Source organism: Thermobia domestica, chromosome 17 (assembly GCF_964235325.1).
Source record: "Thermobia domestica chromosome 17, izTheDome1.hap1.1, whole genome shotgun sequence".
Classification (NCBI taxonomy): domain Eukaryota; kingdom Metazoa; phylum Arthropoda; class Insecta; order Zygentoma; family Lepismatidae; genus Thermobia; species Thermobia domestica.
The window spans coordinates 64,468,268-64,491,398 of NC_137470.1; the positions used below are offsets into that span (position 1 = coordinate 64,468,268).

The window sequence follows — 23,131 nt, forward strand, 5'->3', positions numbered from 1 at the left end:
TCTACATAGATAACCGTATACCTGACTTGTCAATTGGGCTCCCATAGGACTTTTACTTTGTTTGTACATAGGTCTAGTGGAATTGATACTGCAAACTTCAGCTTGTTATTTCAAATTTCAACTTTGAACTCATTTATGAGTTTTAACTGGACTAATATATGAATAAATACCACTGGCAGCTCCAAGAATTATGAATAGGGAACACACTCAAGCGTGGCCCCTATATCACTTCTTTGTTTCCTTTGTCGATGTTGAAGTACTTGGTGTTTTTGCCATATACTACAAAGTATATAAAGATAATACATTTTGTAAAGATGAAGAGATGGAAGAATCATACAAACAAAACTTGTCAAGATTTTCTAAAATTCTACATTTGAAATCATATTCTCTGCTTGCTGAAGACAAAAATGAACGTTCTCTGGTGTAATTCCTCAAATTTCGAAAATTTTTACTATTTCTGTGTATAATTAAAATAACATTATGACTGTAATTTAATTACATGGTAATGGACGAACACTCCTTACGTGTAAAGTCCAGTCCAGCTCTAAGTATTGTTAACATACAGAGTTCCTAGATTTTCTTAGCAAGGCGCCACGAAAGTCATAATATTCTTAGATTTTATGTAAAGCAAATTCAAAGAACAAGTCACAAAGATGAAAGTAGCACATAAGACTGAAAGATATATCTCTTACACCCCTTTTAGAGGCACCAAGTGTTCGGTAGTTATCCCCAAAGGTGAAGGAACTATTTTCTATTCACTGTCACTTCTAAACGGACGTAAACAAAAATGTTTGTACCTTTCTGTTATAGAACGATCTAATAGGCTTAAATATGGTCACCTTCAGAGGGGATGGACAATAGCACATGATTTCTTGACTTGAAACTTCTGTCAACTGCAGACAGGTTACACCTGCGCTGTGCATGCGTAAACACAATAATTATCCAATTTGACTATTATTAGCCACTATATTAGTACTGAACATTTCTGGTTGCCATCATAAGAGATCTTTTCCTTAACAATATTACTACTTCATTACTCAAATAAAGATTTGCAGCAAGGAATTACTGAAGCACCTATGAATAGTTAGGATAAAAACTAATGTCCGTGTTACATCTCAAGTGTTTTCCTTTATACCCATTTCATTAAACAGAAAACGGTATATTATAAACCTATATAAAGGTAAACAAGCAAGTTCTGACGCACTTTCACCCACCACCTTCGAATATCGATATGTCACTTAAATGTATCTCGAAGCTCAAAACTAGTCCCCATCAGCATTGTCGACCTTCCGCCAACTTTCTGGAAAGCCATAGATTCCATCGCGGTAGAACTTAGTGGGCTGTGAAAGGAAGAAGGTTGAAATGCATTTTGCACTTCTTCTAGGGATTTGAACTGGCGTCCTCTCAGGTAATTGACCAAAGAATGGAGCAGGTGATAATCGTACGGTGCAATGTCCGGGGAAAATTGCGAATCCAATACTTTCCCATTCAAAGCGTAAAATTGTGACCCGCGAAATCCTAGCTCGTGGGGCTTAGCGTTGTCCTGTAACAGAAGGCCCGCTTTGCGATTCAGAAGTGCTGGGTCCAGAGTTTTGTGTTTTTCTTGATCACAGCTCAACTGTTGAAAGCACACAGTTGCACTGATGCTCTGACCAACTGATAGTAGTTCCCGATGCAGCGAGCAGTCCACCAAACACAGGAAAAACTTTTTCAGATACAGTGCTGGTTTCGGGTATTTTGGAACCGGTTCATGAGATGCTAACCGATGATGCCGGCGCCGTTAAGCTTCGTACAGGATCCGCTTCTCATCACATGTTAACACCCTCTCCTGAATTGGCTCCTTCGTCAGAGGAGATGGCAAAGACATACAGGTGTCTGCTCGCGCCACCTTCTGGACCGGAGTCAAATAATGTGGGACCCATCGACCAAACTTGTAGTGTTTCTCAAGTTGATGGAGGTGCTACCGAATCGTTTCTCAACTCACACTTAATTCTTGTCGTTATTCTTCATACGTCTGGCTACTGTTCGCCTCAATTGCTGCCTGAAGATCTTCGCTTTATACATCCGTTTGTCTTCCAGTAAGTGGTACGTCCTGAAACTTGTTAAACCACCGCTGCACTGTGCGCGTAGTCACGACAACGTCATCAAAGACCTGGCTTATCTTCCGCTTCGCTGCAGCGGAGTTTGACCACAGTTTGAACTTTAGTCTACACGCCCTTATGAAGTTCAATGGAGGTCCCATGTTCAGTCTGTTCTTACGAAAGTTCATGGTGTAACTAAACTGCCACAAGCAGGTAATATGTTGGATATACCTAGATCAACAACTGACCATACCATTATCTCCATTCGCATTCAATTCAGAGTGTGAGGTCCAATTGAATAAAAACCACCACAAGAAGGACATAACTTTCTTCGTTATTTTATATATTCTGAAATTGGGCAGTTTTGTGGCAAGATTCTCCCATTATAAGATTTTGAACTTTTGCCCTTTATCCAAGACAATTAAGTACACTTTAAAATACATGTATCAAAGCATGCCATATAACTCATTTGCTTAATAGAATCTTGCCCTTACTAAAAGTATCTATTTCTGGTTAGCTTTCTGACATATCAATCTAGAGGAAAGACATTCCACATTCTTGATGTTACTCAATCACCGTGTTAATGATTGGTTTGGTACTCTACCTGTATTGGCATTGCTCAAAAGTAATCCTACAATTAGAGCTAACTATAATCTAAAATTCCCCAAACGTGAATCTGAGACGATGCATGTCAAAAGGAGGCGAAGTAAGCAGTTGGGTGAGCTTGAGCTATTTATCGTACTTGAACAAATGCGGTTATTAAAAGAAACTTCCTCTCCCAATCAATGAGCATTAAACCATGAAGGTGACATATTTATTACATGAGAGCAGTTGACTAATACACTAAAACAAGGTATTTCCGCCTAAGTGTAAAGATAATAAATATGTCACCTTCTACAAGCAGTATAGGAATTGACTTCATGTAAGTGTTCATCCAGAGCTTACTAAGCAATTTTCAATAATAATAATAATAATAATAATAAAAACATCAATAACATTTTTGACAGATTTCTCTTCTTAAAATAAAATTTTCGTTCATATACTGTAAATTGTATATATAAAAATTATATGCATGTTCACGTATTTGTATATATATATTTAAATGCTTTCTCAAATTTATATTATTATCAAATACGGCCTGATATATTCGGTTGAAAATTTGAGCTTTTTAGTGGCTAAGTGGTTAGCGTAGCCGTTTTTGGCATGGGAGACCCCAGGTAGTTTTTGGTTGAAGCCTACGTGGTTTCGATGCCACATCAAACATTTCGACTAGGTCTCACATAGTCTCACTGCTCAAAGGGACGTTAAACTCATCATGAACTCAAGTCGATTAAAAATGTGATTTTAACTAAACTTCTCCCAACCACGAAAACGGATGAAGGTTTTCGTCTGTATGTGTAAACACGTAGTGTCTTGATGGTGGTTTATATATATTTTTTCTTAATTTTTGCCACATGTGAAATTCTCCTACTTTCCTTCACGAACTTCTGGCACCGCTGATGTTTCTTACTTGTGGGTACAAACTTTTGTCTTAAAAATTTAAACTTCAACTACATAATTGCGATTCTTTTAGCGATTTTCTCATCCGTATAAATACTCTGTATTCCAAAAAAGAATTTTTTAAGAAATAAGTTTTTTACATGTAAGAAATTTCTCTTCCGAATGACTAAAATGTGAGTTGTAGAGTATCTATTTTGAATAAATTTATCTTTACACTTATGGCATACATGATTTATTCCAAATGTTTGTGTTAACACATACCTTGCCGTGGTTCAAATTTGAGTAAATTCCTTTTCGAACTCATGGCATGCCAGCTTTCACCTGTGGGTATCCCAATGTGTTTTCTAATTTTTTTTTCTTCAATAAATAAACATGTATCTTCAACTATATCCCTGGTATTCTTGTATCGACTTTTTTCATCCCTATGAATATTTTGTTACCAAAAATGAAGTTTTGAAGTAGTATTATTTTAAGAGGTAAGATGTTTCTCTTTCAAATAACTAATATGTGGGTAGTACCCTATCAAACCTGAATTAATTAATTTTTACCCTTTTGGCATATATGATATGTTTCAATTGTTTGTATGAACACGTGGCTCGTCGAGGTTCATGATAAATCCTTTTTCGAACTTTTCCTATGTGCAAGCATACACATGTGCGTATCAGGTTGTCTTTTGCCAAACTTTTATTCAATCAATCTTTCCAAACACTACTTCCACATGTGAGGCTTTTCTCTTACATGTGTTGAGACTTGCCAAACTAGAGCATTGACTAAATATCCCTTTCACACTCTCGACATATCTGATTTTTCTCAAACATATTTAATAACATGTATCGTGCTGAACATTTTATACTAAATTTCTTTCAACTCTTCCGGGACATGTGAGCTTTTTACATCTGTTAACACGTGTTGTGACAAATCTTTTTGCACACTCGCGGTACGCATATGTTTCACCCGTATGAATTAAGACGTGTCTTGTGAACTATGAAACATGATTATATGTTTTGTCACATTCTAGGCACGTGTAAGGTTTTAGATCTGCCAGTAGAGGCATGTGGGTTACCAAATTTGATCTTTAATTAAATCGTACAAGATTTTTCTTCTGTATGTGCTAACATGTGTTTTATCAAATTTGATTTTCGATTAAAATACTTGCCACATTCTTCACATAAGTGAGATCTTAGACCAGTGTGTACTAAAATGTGTCTTGCTAAATCTGATTTTTGACTAAAGCCCTTTCCACACTCTTGGCACGTATGAGTTCTTTCTCCTGTAAGTGCTAACATGTGTTTTACCAAATATGATCTTCGATTAAATACCTTTCCACACTCCAGGCACTTGTGAGCTTTTCCACCTGTATGAACTAGCATGTGTTTTACCAAATTTGATTTTTCAGTATATCTTTTCCCACACTCCCCGCACGAAGAATATGTTTCACCTGTATGAATTATCAAGTGTCTTCTGAAGTTTGAAATGTTATTAAATCTTTTTCCACATTCGTTGCAGCTGTGAGGTTTTTCCCCTGTATGTACGAACATATGTTTTACCAAATTTGATCTTTGATTAAATCCCGTACCACACAGATGACACGTATGAGGCTTTGCACCTGAATGTACTAACAAGTGTTTTATCAAATTTGCCTTTTGATTAAAATTCTTTTTGCATTCTTTGCAGATGTGAGGTCTTTCACCACTGTGTATTAACATGTGCCTTGCTAAATCTGATTTCTGACTAAAGTTCTTTCCACACTCTTGGCACGTGTAAGGTTTCTCTCTTGTATGTGTTAACATGTGTTTTCCCAAATTTGATTTATGACTAAACCCCTTCCCACACTCTTGACACGTAAAAGATTTTTCACCTGTATGTACTAACATGTGTTTTACCAAAGTTGACTTTTCAATAAATCCTTTTCCACAATCCTCGCGTGCGTAACATTTTTCGCCTGAGTGAATCAACACGTGTCTTGCCAACTTTGAAAAATGATTAAATCCTTTACCACATTCTCGGCACGTGTGAAGCTTTTGTCTTGTATGTACCAACATGTGATTTACCGAATTTGATCTTTGATTCAATCCCTTTCGCCATTTATCACAGGTGTCAGGTTCCCTACTCGTATGTGTTAACTGTCTTGCGAAATGTGATCGATTATTTTTTTTGTGAAACTCCTTGGAAGTATTACATTTATTATTTGAATGAGAAATTATTTGTTCTTGTGTAATAACCATACTCCCTTTTATGGAAAGGGCATTTTTGTCGAACCTGTAACAAATTCAACGAACAAAGAAATCAAAATAGCGGAAAATCATACGAAACAACTCAGAACTGCAAACGTTTGCATGTAAAATACAGCAACAAAGGAGTCTGTTTCCTAATATTGCATACCAACTCTTAGAGATTGAAAGGCACTCATACGTTTTATTTACTGACAAAGTGTAGTCTGATATGATTGTGCTACTACATGAAATCTTGTAGAAACACAGAATCGAGAACTATCAAGACGTTCTTTTCTATCATTTCCGCCCTCAGAACGAGAGAATATACTTTCTTTATTATCTCAAATTGTCACTATGATTATATATACGATATCAGACTGAACTCAAGTAAAAACGAATTGATGTTATAGTATAGAACGGACATCTCAATATTACAGATGAGTATGGAGGTACAGACTTACTGTAGATCTTCATGTATTATATCATTAATTATTGCGCCAGAAAAACTAATTATGTCTGGAGTTTGTTGAACTTACACCTACTAAAAACAATATAAGAGAAACAAAGGAAGCCTGGAAAACAATATGTAAAATTTTCACATTTACTTCATTTTAAACCGTATACAATCTCTACTAGTTTTCCTTAAGAGTCACTCAAAAAAAGGAAAAGATATTATACTGCACTTGCAACACTATCATTGCAAGGCATGTCAAAAAATATTTCCCGCGCCCAACAATGTTGCATCGTGAAAAATTAAATGAATATTGTTTATTATTTTAAAAGGTAAGGAAAGGCGTGCTAAGATAAAAGCTAACAGTAAAGCAGAACTCACTGAAATGAATTTTCTAATAGGTTTACTCCATATCATCAACTGAGTTTTTATCATGGTACTTTCATTGAAATAGGTATCATAACGAGGAGGGGATTAAAAATAGGTAAAAAAGTACCATGCCAGAAATCTCTCTTCTTAAAAAGACAAAGCTTAGCACATAAGCTCATAATATATACATATATATATAAACTGTCGCGTGGACCAATGTTTTGGGAAATACTGCATTTAACTGGGAGAAGAGAAACAATCTGCATACTATTCCTCAACACGTAAACTTAACACTCAACTTGTCTGTCCGTAGTTCTGGAAAAGTTGAAACGCTTAAAATTAAATTTTACACTGCCGTTAGTAGTGTCTCTCAACCGGCTTTATTTCATTTATTTATGAATTTACGTTGCATTCATTGAAATTAATATCCTATGAGTAAAAGAACGGGTTTTGATTCTACGCCAAAAATACAATATCTGAAGAGCGACTATGTTAATGAGTTGATTTTAGTTTAGCGTCCCTTTCAGCAGCGAGGCTATATGAGACGTAGACCTACTGATTAACGTGGAGTCCGAACCACATAAGCTCCCGCCGGGAATCGAACCTCTGTTATACTTTACTTCACCAGTATTGATAAATTGACAAGTTGCCACATTGGCACACCAGCGTCTCTCCCAAGATGGTCACATGAAAACCATTGTAGACTCCAGGCCCGTTCTAATCCCAAGTTACCATTTGGCACACTTCTGCCGGACATATGGGGCCACCTTGTTGTCCAATTTCAAAGAAATTAAATGGGTACTTCTGAGATATCAGTAATAAAAATTTTTCCGGAAAGTTATATTTGATTTTCATATAAATGTTCTTGACGTATCTTGTAGCCTATTCTTTCCTCTTCAAAATGGTATAACATTTTCATATCTAGCTCAATATGAAGCTAACAAGGTTATACAAAAAAAAAAAAAAAAAAAAATCAAATTTGTCCGTTTCTTACAACCCTGTACTCTGAAACAACAGAGGATACTGGGTTGAAATTTGGTGCATGATCATCTCTCATAGGGTCCTATATGTACACAAAGTTTCATCGAATTCTGAGTCGACGATGTTTTATCCTGAAAATTTGGTTTTCACATGGAATGGTTCATATGTATTTAAAAATACCGTAAGTTTTATACCATGAAGGGCTCTGAATTACACTAATTAGGTAGTGTGTGTATCCGAGAGGGCGTGGTTCAATAAAAATTTCACCCGTGTTACACTCAACAATTCTTACCACGATCCACTAAGCAAACAACTATCACTGTTCGCAAGCACTGTGATCCACCGCCAGCAACGCAGGTCGACGTGTATGCAAAACTTGCTCAAAAAGAGAATATATATGTTAAGATTTTTTTTATATGTGCTTTATTTAGTTAAATATAATATGACTGAACTAAATTCTACGTGGTGAAAGGAAGAAATCACAGAACTTGTACATTTTGTAGTCAATCAGAGTGTGAATTCCTATAGTTAATCACTCAAACGTCCCCTTCCTCCATAGTAAAATTGGATTAGAAAATTATGAAATAAGCAGGGCTAAATATTAATTATACCTAGCCTCAATGAGAGATATACGGAACTGCCTGGAGAGAGGTTCTAGTGATTCCAAAATGAAGAAGTCACTTCCTATATAAGTGAGGCACTGTAACTGAAAGTCTTATATGTTTCTATTCTTCTTGTTTCTCTTTGATATAACCCACTTTATTTCTATCAAAAGATCTCTGTTTTATTTCTCACGCAAGGTACATATCTCAAGTACCCTTATCAGTTGTAAGCTTTGCCACGAAGAATATCTGCATGTAATCCCCGTATATCTCGTATCATTTTGAAATACACAGAACTGGCATTCCTCCCGTTCACAATCAAATACAGATGAACATTGCGTAATCTAATTATGCATTAATCTACTTCTAGCAAATAACGGTATAACTGTCAATCAAGGAACATATATCGAACAAATGTTCTTTAAAATACAACTCAATTCCTCACTTGAAGATCTTAAATTTGACTTACGGAGCATAGCATACATTATCCTAATATATTGTTAGCTTCCCATTACATTAAACAATTATAAAACACCGTTTACAATGTTACTCATTGAAAAATGATCTAACGAGTTATCATTAAACACGAAGAGAAGACCCTAAAGTTATCATGTGATGATATTTCGATATAGACAAAGTATTGCTGTCTTAAGTAATTCATATAGCCTCGCTCCTGAAAAGGGACATTAAACTCAAACTCAAATTGACTTAAGTAAAGCTAAGTATCGAGTAAATCTATTCGATTTTAAAAATCGAATCAACAGAATCGTTAAACAACTCGTGGGAAAAGAACTGAATAGAATTAAGAGTTTTCTTTATTTTTAATATTGCCACATTCTAATCGAGTTTTGATAATCATGAATTATGTATTCTTCAGGAAGTAGCTTGTCTACACTTAATTGTAACTTGCTTAGTTAATAGTTGAATGTCTCATGACTCGGCTATCAGGCTAAGCAAGAAAAGGATAATGAGATGAATGACAGTGGTGAAATGAGGAAAGTGGGAGGCACAGGAAAACTACGAGAAAGATGTTCATACACCAGAAAGCCCACTTGGGATTTCAGATTGAACCGGGCCCCCGTGCTGGAGATGGTCATCCTTCCAGTGCGCCAACGTGGTCACCGTAGCATTGTCAGAGTTCAAAGAACAGACGGAAGCTTTCTTTCAGAGAAAATATTATTTTGCCGGAAAATGTCATATGAAAGTAGCAAGAAAGGTAATTTTATCTATAAGCGCTGCCAACGCAACGGCAGAAGGTCGTATAATCAGACCAGCCACCATAAATTATAAACGGTAAGTATATAATAATATATAAACACCTGCACAGATACACGAATGCTTACCAATTTAGTAAATTAGGCCATATTGTAAAATATTTACAAAAGCCGATTTTCTGGATGGTATAGTAGGAATTCGTTCGAAATATAACATATATCAATGTTAGGGCAATCACAATAAGTAAAAGAGGATTCCCTAAAGTTAATAGCTTAAAGGAAGAACTCGATAATATCTCCATGTAATCTGTATTTAACATTCTTATTTATTATGGCATTCTGTATATAAAATAATGTTACAATTTCAGAACCGATATATAAACTAATATAAAAAATATGATCAGTAATATAAACAAAATATTTTGTCTGAAAGAGGAAAGTTACAATTAAGCCATTGTGGTACCGTTCCTAATAGAAAGCAAATTACTGAATTTTCCGTCCACTAAATAAAAACCTTTCAACTGCACTTAGTGTTTCACAAAACTTTTTACTAAGTAGTCTTAAGGCTTTACCCACTTTGTATCTTTTTTAAAGTATTGATGAGTGGTCGTTTTACTAACGAGCACCTTTTTGTAGGAAAAATCGCTCTTGACATTACTCACAATCATGTGGGTATTCAAGGCTCCACTCAACTCCTAACACTCAAGGCTTGGCGTAACGAGCAAGTTTATAGCAATTTTCAGTTACGTTTGGATATATATTTCATTTCTGAATTGTATCAACATTTGCACCAAATTTGGTGTAGGATTAGGTAATGGAAATAGAAAAGAACGTGTGGAAGCATTCGTTTCGCAGACGTTCGGAATAGAAATAATGGGCCCAAGAATTCAGGGGAAGTATGGCCTGTCAACCAGATATTGACGGGACGGAGCCGTTGCTCGCTGTTGCGGCCAATATAGAAGAAGTTAAATAAAGTAGAATGAAAACAAAAACAAAAAAAAAAAAAAAAAAAATGAGCTGAACAGAAAATATACCAATGTCCGCCCTAAGTCCCACCAGGCGAATGCAGGGATACTAAATCTATTAACAGCCTCTGACGTTGGGTATGCATCAGTAGTTAGCCCAATGGAATTATATTAATGAAGTAAAGAAAATATATACACAGATATAAAGCGATGTCACGAAACACTCATGTTCACTTTGTGTTCATACTATTAAAATGCAGTACTGGTGAACCATGTGTGAGTTATATTTGAAGTCTTTAACCAAGTTGTTACGAGGCTGATTCTACCTAATACATTTTGCTGGTTTCTAATGGTGACTATACTAAATTCAAATATTTTCTTTATCCTTTTGTTAAAATAGTTGTGTTAATGAACAATCTTGTATGCATTCAGTCGGTTATTTTTTGTCTTGGCCGTCCACAGTCGTTACTATTTTAAACATCACTAACCGTGAAATATATATTTAAATTCCCCTCACAAACACACAATACCTTGTTTCTGGTGGGCCACGTCGTAGGTATTAAACAACCGTACAAACGAAATCAGTTAATATTCGTGGGTTGAAACATTTAATACTTGTGTACGGACAGCATCTTATAGTGTGAAGGAATACATCAACTTCATTTCGACCACTTCCCTCAAAAACTGCTGGTGACCTCCAAAAGTAGGTATACACCCTTGCATTGATCAAGTATAACATTCTAGTTTATGGGTTTATTTGCTTCGACTCTTCCGAGCTTAAGATGTAAGTAAAAACACATTAAGAACAAAGAATAATGAAACCGAGTCTAACTGATGGATACAAATACGGAATGACATAAAAAGCGATGAGCTGATCAGCACTGTACGGTATACCTACTTTTGGACTATGATGCATACCCAATGAATAATTGCAAGGGCAGTTGATAGATATCCCGGCATTCATCTGGTGGGACTGAGAGCGAATATTGGTGCATTTTCGTTCAGCTCGTCTTTTCTGTTTTCATTCTACTTTATTTAACTTCTGCATTGGTCGCAACAGCGAGCAAAGGCTATGTCCCACAAATACCTAAGTGACAGACCATACTTCTCCTGAATTGTTTGGCCCGTTATTTCTGATTCCAAACGTCTGCGAAACGAATGCTTCCACACGTTCGTTTCTATTCCCATAACCAACTTCTACAACAAATTTGGTGCAATTATCTCTGAATGACATCGCGCCCTTCCCTCGTAATATGTTGCTTTCATGTATGCGTTCAAATGTCTGCGATTCTATTAACTCAGTTTACAGTAAATGAAAAAAAGAAAATAAAGTAGTATTGCAACTGTTGAAAGCAAATATTTATATAATATAAATAGTAAAAAATAAAAGTATTTCAACGTACCTGTGAGCCTGAGCATTGCTTCCTGCTTCTCGATTATAATTCTCTTGAACGTTCCCTTCGTGATCGTTCTTACCTCTAATTATGGCAGATTCCTCAGTGTTCTGAGTAAAATCGGTGGATTCTGACTTGACGTTACTATGAAAGCGTTTGGCATTTACATTAGATGTTGATAAACGTTTGACCAAACATATTGCTATCGAAGTTAGTTTCCAATCTGGTATTGTTTCATCCTCATTACCTTCTAAAGCGATATTCTCTCCAGTTTTGCTTTCTTGTTCCTTACATTCAAAACGCATTGTAAGAGGATCTTTATGTTCATTAGCGTTACTAGTAAATAATTTATAATTACGTTTTTGAAGAGACTCGTTTTCTGTCTTCATTTTATCATTGCGTTCTTTAAGTGATTTTTTTTCTGTTTTAATTGCACGAGGGCATCCTTCAAGTGACTCGTTTTCTGTTTCTATTTCATAATTATATCCTTCAAGTGTCTTATTTTCTTCTTTCGTTTCAACTTTAATGGGAGCGTTTTCTGTTTTCAACTCAAGTTTACTGCAAGCAACAGTGAAATAATGAAAAGCCATTTTGCTATCAGAAAAAAAATCACGTTGACGATGTGAAACCTTCAGCACTTAATGTTCAAGGAAAACAAATCTGAAAGCAATAAGAAAAATATTATTTGTTTTAACCAAATTTATAACCAAGCTACTGTAAGACAATTGTAAACGCCACTTCAGCTGAAACAGAGTTCGTGGGAGGAACGGCTTGGGATCAGGCTAGGGATATAAAAGATACTGAAACCATTATTTCAGATATCGAAATTCTGCTACTAATCATACAAAAATATCGATACATTTAAATACCCAAAAACAAAGAACCATACGGAAATATTTAAATACTGATCGATATCTGATTTTCTGTTTTTATATATATTTCTCTACTGAAAAAGCACATATCTAATTATTTTTTCTTCTACTTTATATACAAGTATAAGCCAATATTATAATTCTTGTATATTATTATCTATTTGTTGTACATAAGCACATTTTATCGATGTAGGAATCTTGTTTTTCTTCCTTTTTTAAAAAAAAGTTACAAATTCACAAGCTACGATCAGTGTTGCATGAGGACAGAAAACTCCAAAATGAAAATTTTCTTTGCTATATTACTAACATATACTTCTTAAATAAAAAATGAAATTAATGAGTTTTACGTCCCACGCTATGCCGGTTAGGCTAAAGGAGACGGTGACGATGAGTACTCAATGAAATGATGGAATGAAGAAAGTGGGAGGAAACGGGAGAACCCCGAGGAAACACACTCACACGGTGTTTGTCCACCACAAAGATCACTTGGCGAGGGCTGGAATCGAACTCGGGACCCCAAGCACTAGAGATGAACGCTCTACCACTGAATCAGTACGGCCAAATTCTTAAATAAAATATGAAAACAAATGTTATACAAATATTCCACTTTATCAAGACCCACTGTAATATTCTGATGATACATTTATTTATAGTTGTTCGCTCCAGTCTTTCATCTTCACTCAAATACATGTAACGCTAGAAATTTATAGTTAAATTTATTTTCTCATCGTTGTTACGTATTTTAATTTTCTGGCTTTGCTGATTACGTATATTCGTTTCTTCAGTGCTTGATTTCACTGGATTTTTTTTAACTTATGGTATTTCTTGGTTAATTAATAGTATGGGTTTTTGGTGTCAATTTATTATACTTCCTTTACTTTCCTCACGTACAGTTTCAGAAACTCAAAAGTTTCCGCCTCTTTCCCCCGAAACAGCACTCAAATAACGCTATCAAATAATTCTCCCGCTCGCGAAACCGATTTGTCAATTTTTGTACGACGTTGCATTATGTCAAGAAAGGTTTTTGATGGTCACTGACCATTTTTCTTTTCTTTTCACAACACACTTTGCTTTTACCTTCCCGTAATCCACATATAGTAACTGTACTTGCCGCGAAAGTAGAGCAGTGTAAAACAACAAGAATAAACGTCATCCCAGAACAATGATTGAATGGTACAGCAATAGAACAATAAGCGTTATATAAATAGTAATTATGGAATGTAGGAAAACCAAAGAACTGTACTGTATTAGAGAAACTCCCAAATTTGATAAACGCTGAAGTCCATTGTGTAACACAAATCAAATATTATTACCAATATAATAATAAATGCGTCTAATATAATGCCGCCGACGATAAATATGGTTTCTTATTTCTTGGAAGTTATATTTCGTCTCATTTCTCGAAAACTTTTATCTAGTTTCTATTATCAAAAAATATGATTGTCTCGTTTTATTTAGCAAATTCACATACAAAATTTGACTTGATCCAATCTACGCTATGCATAAGTGTCGGAAGGCTTTACAACAACTTTGTCCGTCCGCTCGTCTGTCGTCAGGTATCACAGGAAGCCGCTAGGAGATATCGAGATGCAGTTTCTTTTTTTTTATCGATTCAGCGTCCCAGAAACGTTTTCTTCTCCAACTCTATTCAAACCAAAGTGGTTAAAATTGACCACTTCCGATTTCAGTATTTATCTCCATAGAACAAAAATAGTAATAGATAGCGACAAACGCCTTTCTGAATTCGATTCAAGGTATCAATATATATATATATATTGTCACAACCCGCAACACTATATTAAAACCGGAAATGGTTGAATTTACTAGTACTTCTACTTTCACTATTGAGTTTCATAGACAAAGAACTATAAACATATTGGTAACTATTTTTTGCTTCAATCGATTCAGCGTCTCAAAAATAGGATTTATACTCTCCCTTAACCCTCTTTCCAAACCGGAAGTCGTTCAAATTAAAAATTTTTGATCTGAAAATTTATTGCCACAGAACAGAAGCAGAAACCAACAGGGAGCAATGTTGTTTTGATATGGACTCAGGAACAGGTTTTTTCTGTGATCTTATCCCTCTCTTACAACTACTAGTTGTAGGCGTAGCCCATACTTCGAAGTGTGAGTATTCTATTCGGATGGTCTGGAAGTCTTCTGTTGTTTGACACTGTAAAAAGAAACTCATTTGTCTTAATTTCATCTATAAGTTATCAGAATGCTTCAGTGTAACGAGAGGTTAGTGAACGGAATCATATAACATTCAAACCAATGAAGAATATAGTGTAATGACTCGCATATCTTTAAAAATAATGATAAACGTTCTACGTTATATACGTACCATCATTTTGCTACTTTATATATATATCTTTCCATTCATGTAACAAAAGATCACAGTTTGAGAATTAAGACTGGCATAAACTAGATTTGCCGACCAGACTCGTGAAAATTCTCGTTTCGTCTTGATTCTAGTCTCCAAAATGAGACGAGAGTTGACATGTTTCTATTCTCATCTCCAACTGAAAACGACACTTCTCATCTTGAGGCAACACTAGTGTAACATTATAAATCCTAACAATAAATGACGCTTAATTAGCCGTGTAGAAAATATATAGAATTAAAGCTACACTAGCAAAAATCCTAGGGTCTAGTAAAAATAATATAAAAGTAAAAAGTTTCAGTACAATTTGGCTAAAATATAAATAACGAATGAGCATTGGGTGAATTCTTGTTATTCTGTTTTTGTTAAAATTATAAAGGGTTATTTCCTGTTTAAACAATTCATATTGCTTGATTCGTATTTACACTACACTACACATAATTTATAGGTATTGTGTAGCGTTTAACGGAGTGTTATTTAAAAATGAATCTCTAGAAATAATACGAAAGGAATATCTGGCAACAAGAAGTCACCCTGAACGACTATCCTTCGAAATGATACGAAAAGGAGTATGTGGCAAGAAGAAGACTGTCACCCTCAACGAATATCCTTCGACTAGCCATAAATAAGCCTCATATTGAGTTTGGGGACACCCTCCACCAAGCCAGTGTTTCGGAATCGGACAGGAACTGTACCTGAGGATAGCGAATAAAATATACAAATATTATATGAAACGCTGGTTAATTTTGGATCCTAACATGAGATCCAACTAGAAATGAACCGATTTTTGGTGCAAAAGCCACGTATGCTAATCATTTAGCAACCACAGAGCCCTTTTATTGGGATGTAATGGGGCATTTACCAACTTAATCTTTTTATACCAGCGCATACCTACTAATTTAGGAAAGAACAAACAAATTACGATTGTAAGTAAACGCTGTATTTGACTGAACTGAAAAAAAAAATATAAAATTGATAAGTGTTCTTATGGTATTTTTGTTACTCGATGTAATGTTTGCTTTCAATGTTCAATACATCCAAATCAACAGTGGCGGATAGGTATCATTAGAAGGGAGCGAGCGCTTTTGCCCGCAAGGGCCCCTAGCATCTCAATGCCACAGTTTTCTTCTACAGTAAGTCAATAGTGTTAACAATTGATAATTAAAACCTTATATTCTTTTATCAGCATATCATTCTGAATTGTTCTAAGTATTACACAAAGTTCAAGGAATACGTAGACAATATTAAAATATTAGCAGATGTTTTCGTATACCGCTTTATGATGCTACAAGATCTAACACTGTTCCATTCGAAACATTCTTCATTAAATCCTTTTCAATGGACATCAATATAAATGATTCCAAATGTTCCTGAGACAGGGCACTCTTTAACCTATTAACATATTTCAACTTTGAAAAAAACTTATTTTCAGATGTTAACTGGCTTACATGCAAAGTCAATTGAAATTTGTACGCTAGTAGCAAACTTGGATAACCATTATTGTACAAATTATAATTATCTGCAAAATTAAAAAGCAGCCGGTGGACAATTTTTAAAACACGTTTTGCACTCGCATTCCTACTGAAGATTTTTTTTTTTTTAATCCTGAATCACTTACGGTATGCGGTATTAGTCGTCTCTTCTCGGTTGTACTCGTCAACAAGAATGACTTGCAAGGATTTGCTCTTCCTTGACAAGTCCAATGGTTATTCTTTTTATAGAATCCTTGGAAACCTCCATGCTGAATTTTTCAGAAGTTGCAAAAGTTCATCGAAAGCCGTGTCTGTAAGTTCTGAAATCAAATGATTTTTGAGTTTTACGCCCCACGGTTATGCCGGCTAGGTTAAGAGAGATTGTGTCTGGATGTTGTGTTACCATGTGTTGAATGCTTCCATGCAGTATCTGGTTATTGGATCCGAAGCAGCTTCATCTTCATATTCATAGGGAAACATCGTTTTCCACCTGCGAAGGCGAGATGTTGGCAGGTCAGTAGACACCAAGAAATCACGTTCTATTTCTTCAAATTTCTTATTGCCCATCCTGCAGATTTTAATGCTGCATTTTTAACGGTTTCAGCATCAGTTCTCTGCTCCTTTAGGTGGGGCGGAGTAGACTGCACCATTTGATATCCTGCAATACATCAGCACCCTGTGTTTCCAGATAGTTTGACAGTGGGGTCGTCACTTGAAATATTCTCAGAAACACTGGTGTTGTCAGAATTGTTTTGAACTTGAGAACACCTCCTATATATATCCTTTCACTTTCCACCTAATTTCTGGTTTGATATTTTAAGTAGAAGCAATTTCCGTCATTGTTTGAGAAACTCTATGTATAAAGCATTTTCTGGGGTCGAAAAATGACCAAACACTGGGTCACCAACTTGCCAACTTGCGGTTTCCAATGGATCACCAACTTGCTTCCGCAATAATTAAAAGACGCCTTTGTTGACATTTGATCTTCTAAATGTCCATTAGCAGATAAATACCACACAGCACAGACATTCAGCTGAACAAACAATAACAGAGAATCAATGCAACTTTTTGTCGCATCACATATGACCAGATTGAGTATGTGAGCGTAACACCACACATGTAACTGATCAGGACACAGGGTATTCAAGTGTTTTGAAAAGCTCGAATATTGCCCTTGCATGTTACTTGTACCATCGGTTGAATTTCCAATACACTTCTTAATATCAACAAAGAAAAAAAAACTCCATTCATGAGATAGAACTTACGGGCCATCCTACAGAAACGATAAAGGCATTGGTTCAGTGCCTGTTCTCTGGTATGTAAAAATTAAGATTCCTGGAATAATTTTCAAAATAATCTAAATCCAATTTCAAATGCAAACTAATATATAACAAGTTCTGCTTATACACGAATGTCGGAAATATTTGTGTTTACGCTCGGCATGGGGGAGAATGATTAAACTTTCAGAAAACAGGAAATTCAACTGGTTTTGTACGTATGCTTTTGACCTGAAACAAAATATGTTTCTTGGTTTCCACTGCACTGAGTTTCTGGATTTAAAGCTTGTTACATTCAGTTCAAAAATTTATTTTATATGCTGCATCTAGGAGGCGCTTGGGAAGGGGGCGCACCGGGCAGCGCCCGGTCGTCCTATCCGCTCCTGCCGAACAATATCACCAAATCTTAACAACGAACAGTAATATCGGCATATATTATCACGTCAAGTTCCATTACTTTTGAAAATGACTGTAAAACAAAATGTGAAAGTACTAATTTACCTTTCTACTACACTATTCTTTTAATTAAATGCCTGCTCATATTTATTTTTTTTTATGATTTAAACGGTTATATTTCTTATTGGAATACAGAAAACAGTTATTCTCCTACTTTACAAATAAACAACAGTTTCCTGAATATGGGTATTTCGGAGGCTAGTGATAATTTCAGACATATCTTTCTCATTTTGTTCTCGTACTTTTTAGTTTAAGTTAAATTTACCAAACTTGCATTGTTTGAATTTAAAATAAGTGTTCTCATCGCCTTTCACGCATTTGCGTTGTTGGCGGAAACAAATCATATTGAGAGCGGTTTCTTCTTTCGTTTTTATTTTGGCTTTTAAAAGTAATGTGGTAACGTTTTTGTCTGTGAGCCGAACAAATGAAATACAGTGTTCGTGATTGTCCATCCACATTTGCTATGTTGGTACTAACAGTGAGTGTCAAGAAATGGATGCATTTAGTACTCTAGTTTACACACAGCAGTTTTCCCATAGTGAGGAATACGCAGCTGTAACTTCAGACAATGCTACTTACATATAAAAGACAACTAGGAGCGCATATACGCTGCAACTAAGAGCAATCGAAAGTGGATGCAGCGGTAAAAACAACTAGAGCTGCCAAAATGGCATACCACAAGTCGCGGAGTTTCTTGGTGTACCACAGTCCACTCTAGAAAATTAGGTAAATCGAACAAATTCCAAGCCAATCGAAGCTCCTCCTGTTCTTGATGCTGAAGAGAAAATTTTGATACATGGCTTTTTAATGGCTAAACAGTGAGGTTACCCTCTCACTTCAACTAATTTACGGTAAATTGTGAAAGGACACATTGAGAGGTTGCAAAAAACAGATAAATGATTTCAGTAGAATCTACCAGACGTTGACTGGGCAGAATTCTGCTAATGTTATGTCGGTTCATATCGTGAGAGAATCAACAAAGCTCGTGCTGAGGTTACCTCAGAGACTGTTTAAGAGTTCTTTAATAATGTACAAGACACATTACAGAAATACCCACCCGAAAATGTCATCAATTTTGAGAAACGATCTTGTGTGATGATCCTGGAAAGAAAGACGTGATTTTGAGGAGCGGCAAAAACATCGAGAGAGACATACAGATTCTTCTAAGGCTAGCATTTCTCCCATGATGTGTGTTACAGGTGATGAAAAGCTACTTCCAGCTTATGTTTTGTACAAGGCCGAATACTTATGGGTCACATGGCAAAAAGCTGGTCCGGCTGGTACGAGATACAATAGAACCACAAGAGGGTGGTTTGATCTTCCGATTTTCGAAGATTTAGTTTTTACAATAGCACTACCATGTTTAACACTGGAGGAAAATAAAGTCAAGATTGAAGACAATTTGTCAAGCTATGTATGGTCAGCCGTGGTACAGTAAAACCTGTCTTCAACGGACCCTTTATTAAACGGAAAACTGTCTTAAACGGAAATATTTCACGGTCCCATGAATTTTGGAGAACAAAACGTATAAAAAGTCCCTTCATTAAGCGGAAACTGTGTTACGCGGACAACGGAAGAGTTCCGGACTACAGCGTTTAAAAGATGTTTAGACATTTTGTGAGAAATATACATTACACTGTCTGCGATAAAATGCTAGTTCTTTTGTTAAATATTTCTGGACAGTGTTTACCTTCCCCAACCACTACTCATGTTCACCCCCACAAATTGTCCTTAAATTGTCCCCGCAACTTAATCAAAAATCATACGGAATGTCGGAAAGAAGAAAACGAGATAGAGGAAGAAGAGGAATACGATACCGAGTTCGAAGAAGAGTGTATAATAAATACATATCAAGATGCTCTTAGAAGTTTAAAGGAACTGAAAAATGTGTCTTACGGAAAAATGATTCTGATTCACTTAGTATAATTTCTCAGGCTAAAGTATATGCGGAAAGTAAAGCAGCCAAGCAGCAATGTACACAGAAAACCCTGCTTGGCTATTAGAAAAATAAAGAAAACGTGTGCAGAGTATATTTTGTATTCATTTTAATTTTTTTGTGTATTTATTCGTAGAAGAAAGAAGTACTGTAATCGAACAATATACGTACAGCAATATATTTTCTCAGTATGCCCCTTTATAAGCATGTATTTTTTTTTTAAAGAGGAAAGGTCTACCTCCACTAAGCGGAAACCTGACTTTAACGGAAATTTTTGCAAGTCCCGCTCGATTCCGCTAAAGACAGGTTTCACTGTACATGAATGTGAGAAACAACACATATTTGTTCACGTTTCTACCAGCAAAAAGCATCTATATCCTTCAGCCGTTAAATGTGTTCCATTTTGGACCACTTAACAAAGCATGGAGACGGGTATTGTCGAACTGGAAAATGATCACACGTGGACCTATCTCCAGGGATGCCATTCCTGCCCTCCTGACTAAGACGCTATATAAAATAGTAGCATGAAGTGATGATATCGTAAGAAGGGGCTTCCATCGCATTGGGTTGATTCCTTTTGACCCACAGCGCGTTATCAAAAGATTTCCAGAAACGGCTGGCAAAAATGGAAGGTGCTCTGTTCTTCCAGTATCGAGGCTGTATTATCTGAAGCAACCTATGTTTCTCGCGAGAGGACGACAGTTTACCATCACAAATTGAACGTTCTTACGTTCCATTCTCTCCTTAGTTCTCACTTCACTAGGAATCAAGTTGATCTGGGAAACCAAGCCGAAAATGAAGCAAGTGTTGAACAAATCCAGCAATAATATGAAAGTGGGAAATTGAATACAGGTAGAAAGAACTACCTGAAATTTGTGGACCTGTGCTCGACCTAGAAAGTTTTGTCATAGTGAACCACAGTTATGAACGTAAAAACAGAAACCAGACAAGAGAGTGTGTTGGTGTTGTTATTGACATAGGAGCCCGAGACGTGTCTGAAAATTTTCCGACGGAACAATGGAAGTAGAAAAATGTTTGTGTTTCCGAATAATGAGAATAGCAACACAGTAACAAAGGAAAGGATTGGCAAGATTCTCCCACCTCCAAAGTAAAACACGAGGAGTTTTCACTTTTGGTGAGGTAGTTATCTAATTGTTAATATATAGACAAGAGTACACAGACATTTGTTATATCATTTTGTTCTTATGTGAAATTGTGTAAGCTAAGTTTTCGAACCGCTAAACAGTCGTAAAAAAATGAAATTTCGGAAACTAAAAATGTACCTTTTATAAAATTAGTGAATTTTTTTTTTCCTATTTCTGAATTCGAAATAACTTCATATGTGCGATAAATTCAGACAAAATCTTCAAGGAATTATCTGTCCGGAATTACCCCACCTACTATGGTAAAATCGGCCACAATTTAGCACTTTTCAAAACAAAACAATGGACTACTACGTACTGGTTTTAATGTTCAATATGAACCTTAAGCATGTGACCAAGCGAGGAAGATTTAAAAAAAAATACGTAAAATTGAATCACCATTAATGAATAATAAAAGACATTGTAAAAATCATCGGAAATGATTCTATCTGACGGTTCAGTACTTTCGTTCTCTTTTATAAATATTGGTTTGAGTCAGACGTGACTTTTTAGAATTTTATTACAGTTGACACTCTCTTCCTAAACTGTAAAAGAGTTTCTTCTCTTGTGAGAGTAAATGCCTCCTTTCGACCAGGCTTACCAGTGCTCTCACAGTAGGTCTAGGAAAATTCGGTGTAAGAAAACTCGGCGTAGGAAAATTCGGTGTACAGAAAATTCGGTGTACGGAAAACTCAGTGTGGGGAAATGTAGGTATAAGGTAGATTCGGTGTAATACATATTGAATATTACCACTTACGATAATTTACGACACTTCATATTGTGAAAACGAAAACTAAAAAATGTAACGAATAAAATGTTATTACCTATTTCTAAAAAAGCAAATTATTATTATTATTATTATTATTATTATTATTATTATTATTATTGCCTTGAGTCCAATGCCTTTTGCATGTCTTTTGCGGTGTATTACTATAAACTACTTTTCATCACACAATGAAGCTGACACTTTTTGTCAGAAATAAAACAATTACAACTATAAGTTCAGAGAATAGTTATAGAAACAACTAAAAACACCTTTCCTATAGTACATCATAGAACATATACAAGGTGATTCTTTTAAAACTCACGGATTTCATTTCGGTCTAGAATTACTAACTGAAGTCCGATTTTCATGCGGTTTGTGGCAAATGATCAAGGAACGTTGGGAGATTTATGGAACTATGTTTACTGGTTTAAATTCATTTGGGGTAATATCGGCCACGCCTCTAGAAAAGCAGCAAATATTCGCCACTCTACCGAATTGGAATTAGATGAGGTGCGGTGTGGAGATTTGAGTTTCTTCGTTAGATGGCAACCTCGCGGCGGTCAATAAGAAACAGGAAACTGGGCCGTTGTATTGAGAATTATGCTGTGCTACTGTACCAATATCATCAGGACACAGTTACAATAATGTACTCTTTGGAGCAACGTGATTTTATCGTTAAAAATATTTTGGAGACCGGGATCTGTTGTTGCTACGCAAAGGGCAAATTTGCCTCACGTTCTGCCCCAGACAGGAACATAATATGGTCGTTAGTGAATAAATTGCAGGGAACAGGATCCTTCTCAGTAAGACAGGGAAGCATCGGATCCCGCTGGCGGATGTTGTGGAAGATATCAGTTACCGACTCTTTAAGTCACCCAAGAAATCTCTCTGTCGTTTGTAGCGAGAAACCGGCTATTCAACATGTGATTTATGTGTGTTACCACGAACACTTAATTTGTATTCTCACTAACATTTAATTCGTATTCTTCAATTTCGGTTCAAATATCCAATATCTCATTCGAACTGTAACGTACAATGGCGAATATTTGCTGTTTTT

At 35.8% G+C, this 23,131-nt stretch overlaps 1 protein-coding gene across 2 annotated transcripts in view; it reads right to left on the bottom strand.

Moving 5' to 3' along the window:
- Positions 1-399: 399 nt before the first annotated feature.
- The window catches only part of LOC145674666 (uncharacterized), a 45,197-nt gene continuing 22,465 nt past the window's right edge, over positions 400-23,131 (bottom strand). For both annotated transcript variants that reach the window (XM_081744890.1, XM_081744891.1), the window contains exons 2-3: positions 11,780-12,430; positions 400-5,840 (exon numbers count right to left, since the gene is read on the bottom strand). In XM_081744890.1, the coding sequence (XP_081601016.1) occupies positions 4,661-5,840; positions 11,780-12,360 (1,761 nt within the window). In that variant the 5' untranslated portion in view covers positions 12,361-12,430 and the 3' untranslated portion in view covers positions 400-4,660. The remainder of the gene's footprint in view (positions 5,841-11,779; positions 12,431-23,131) is intronic.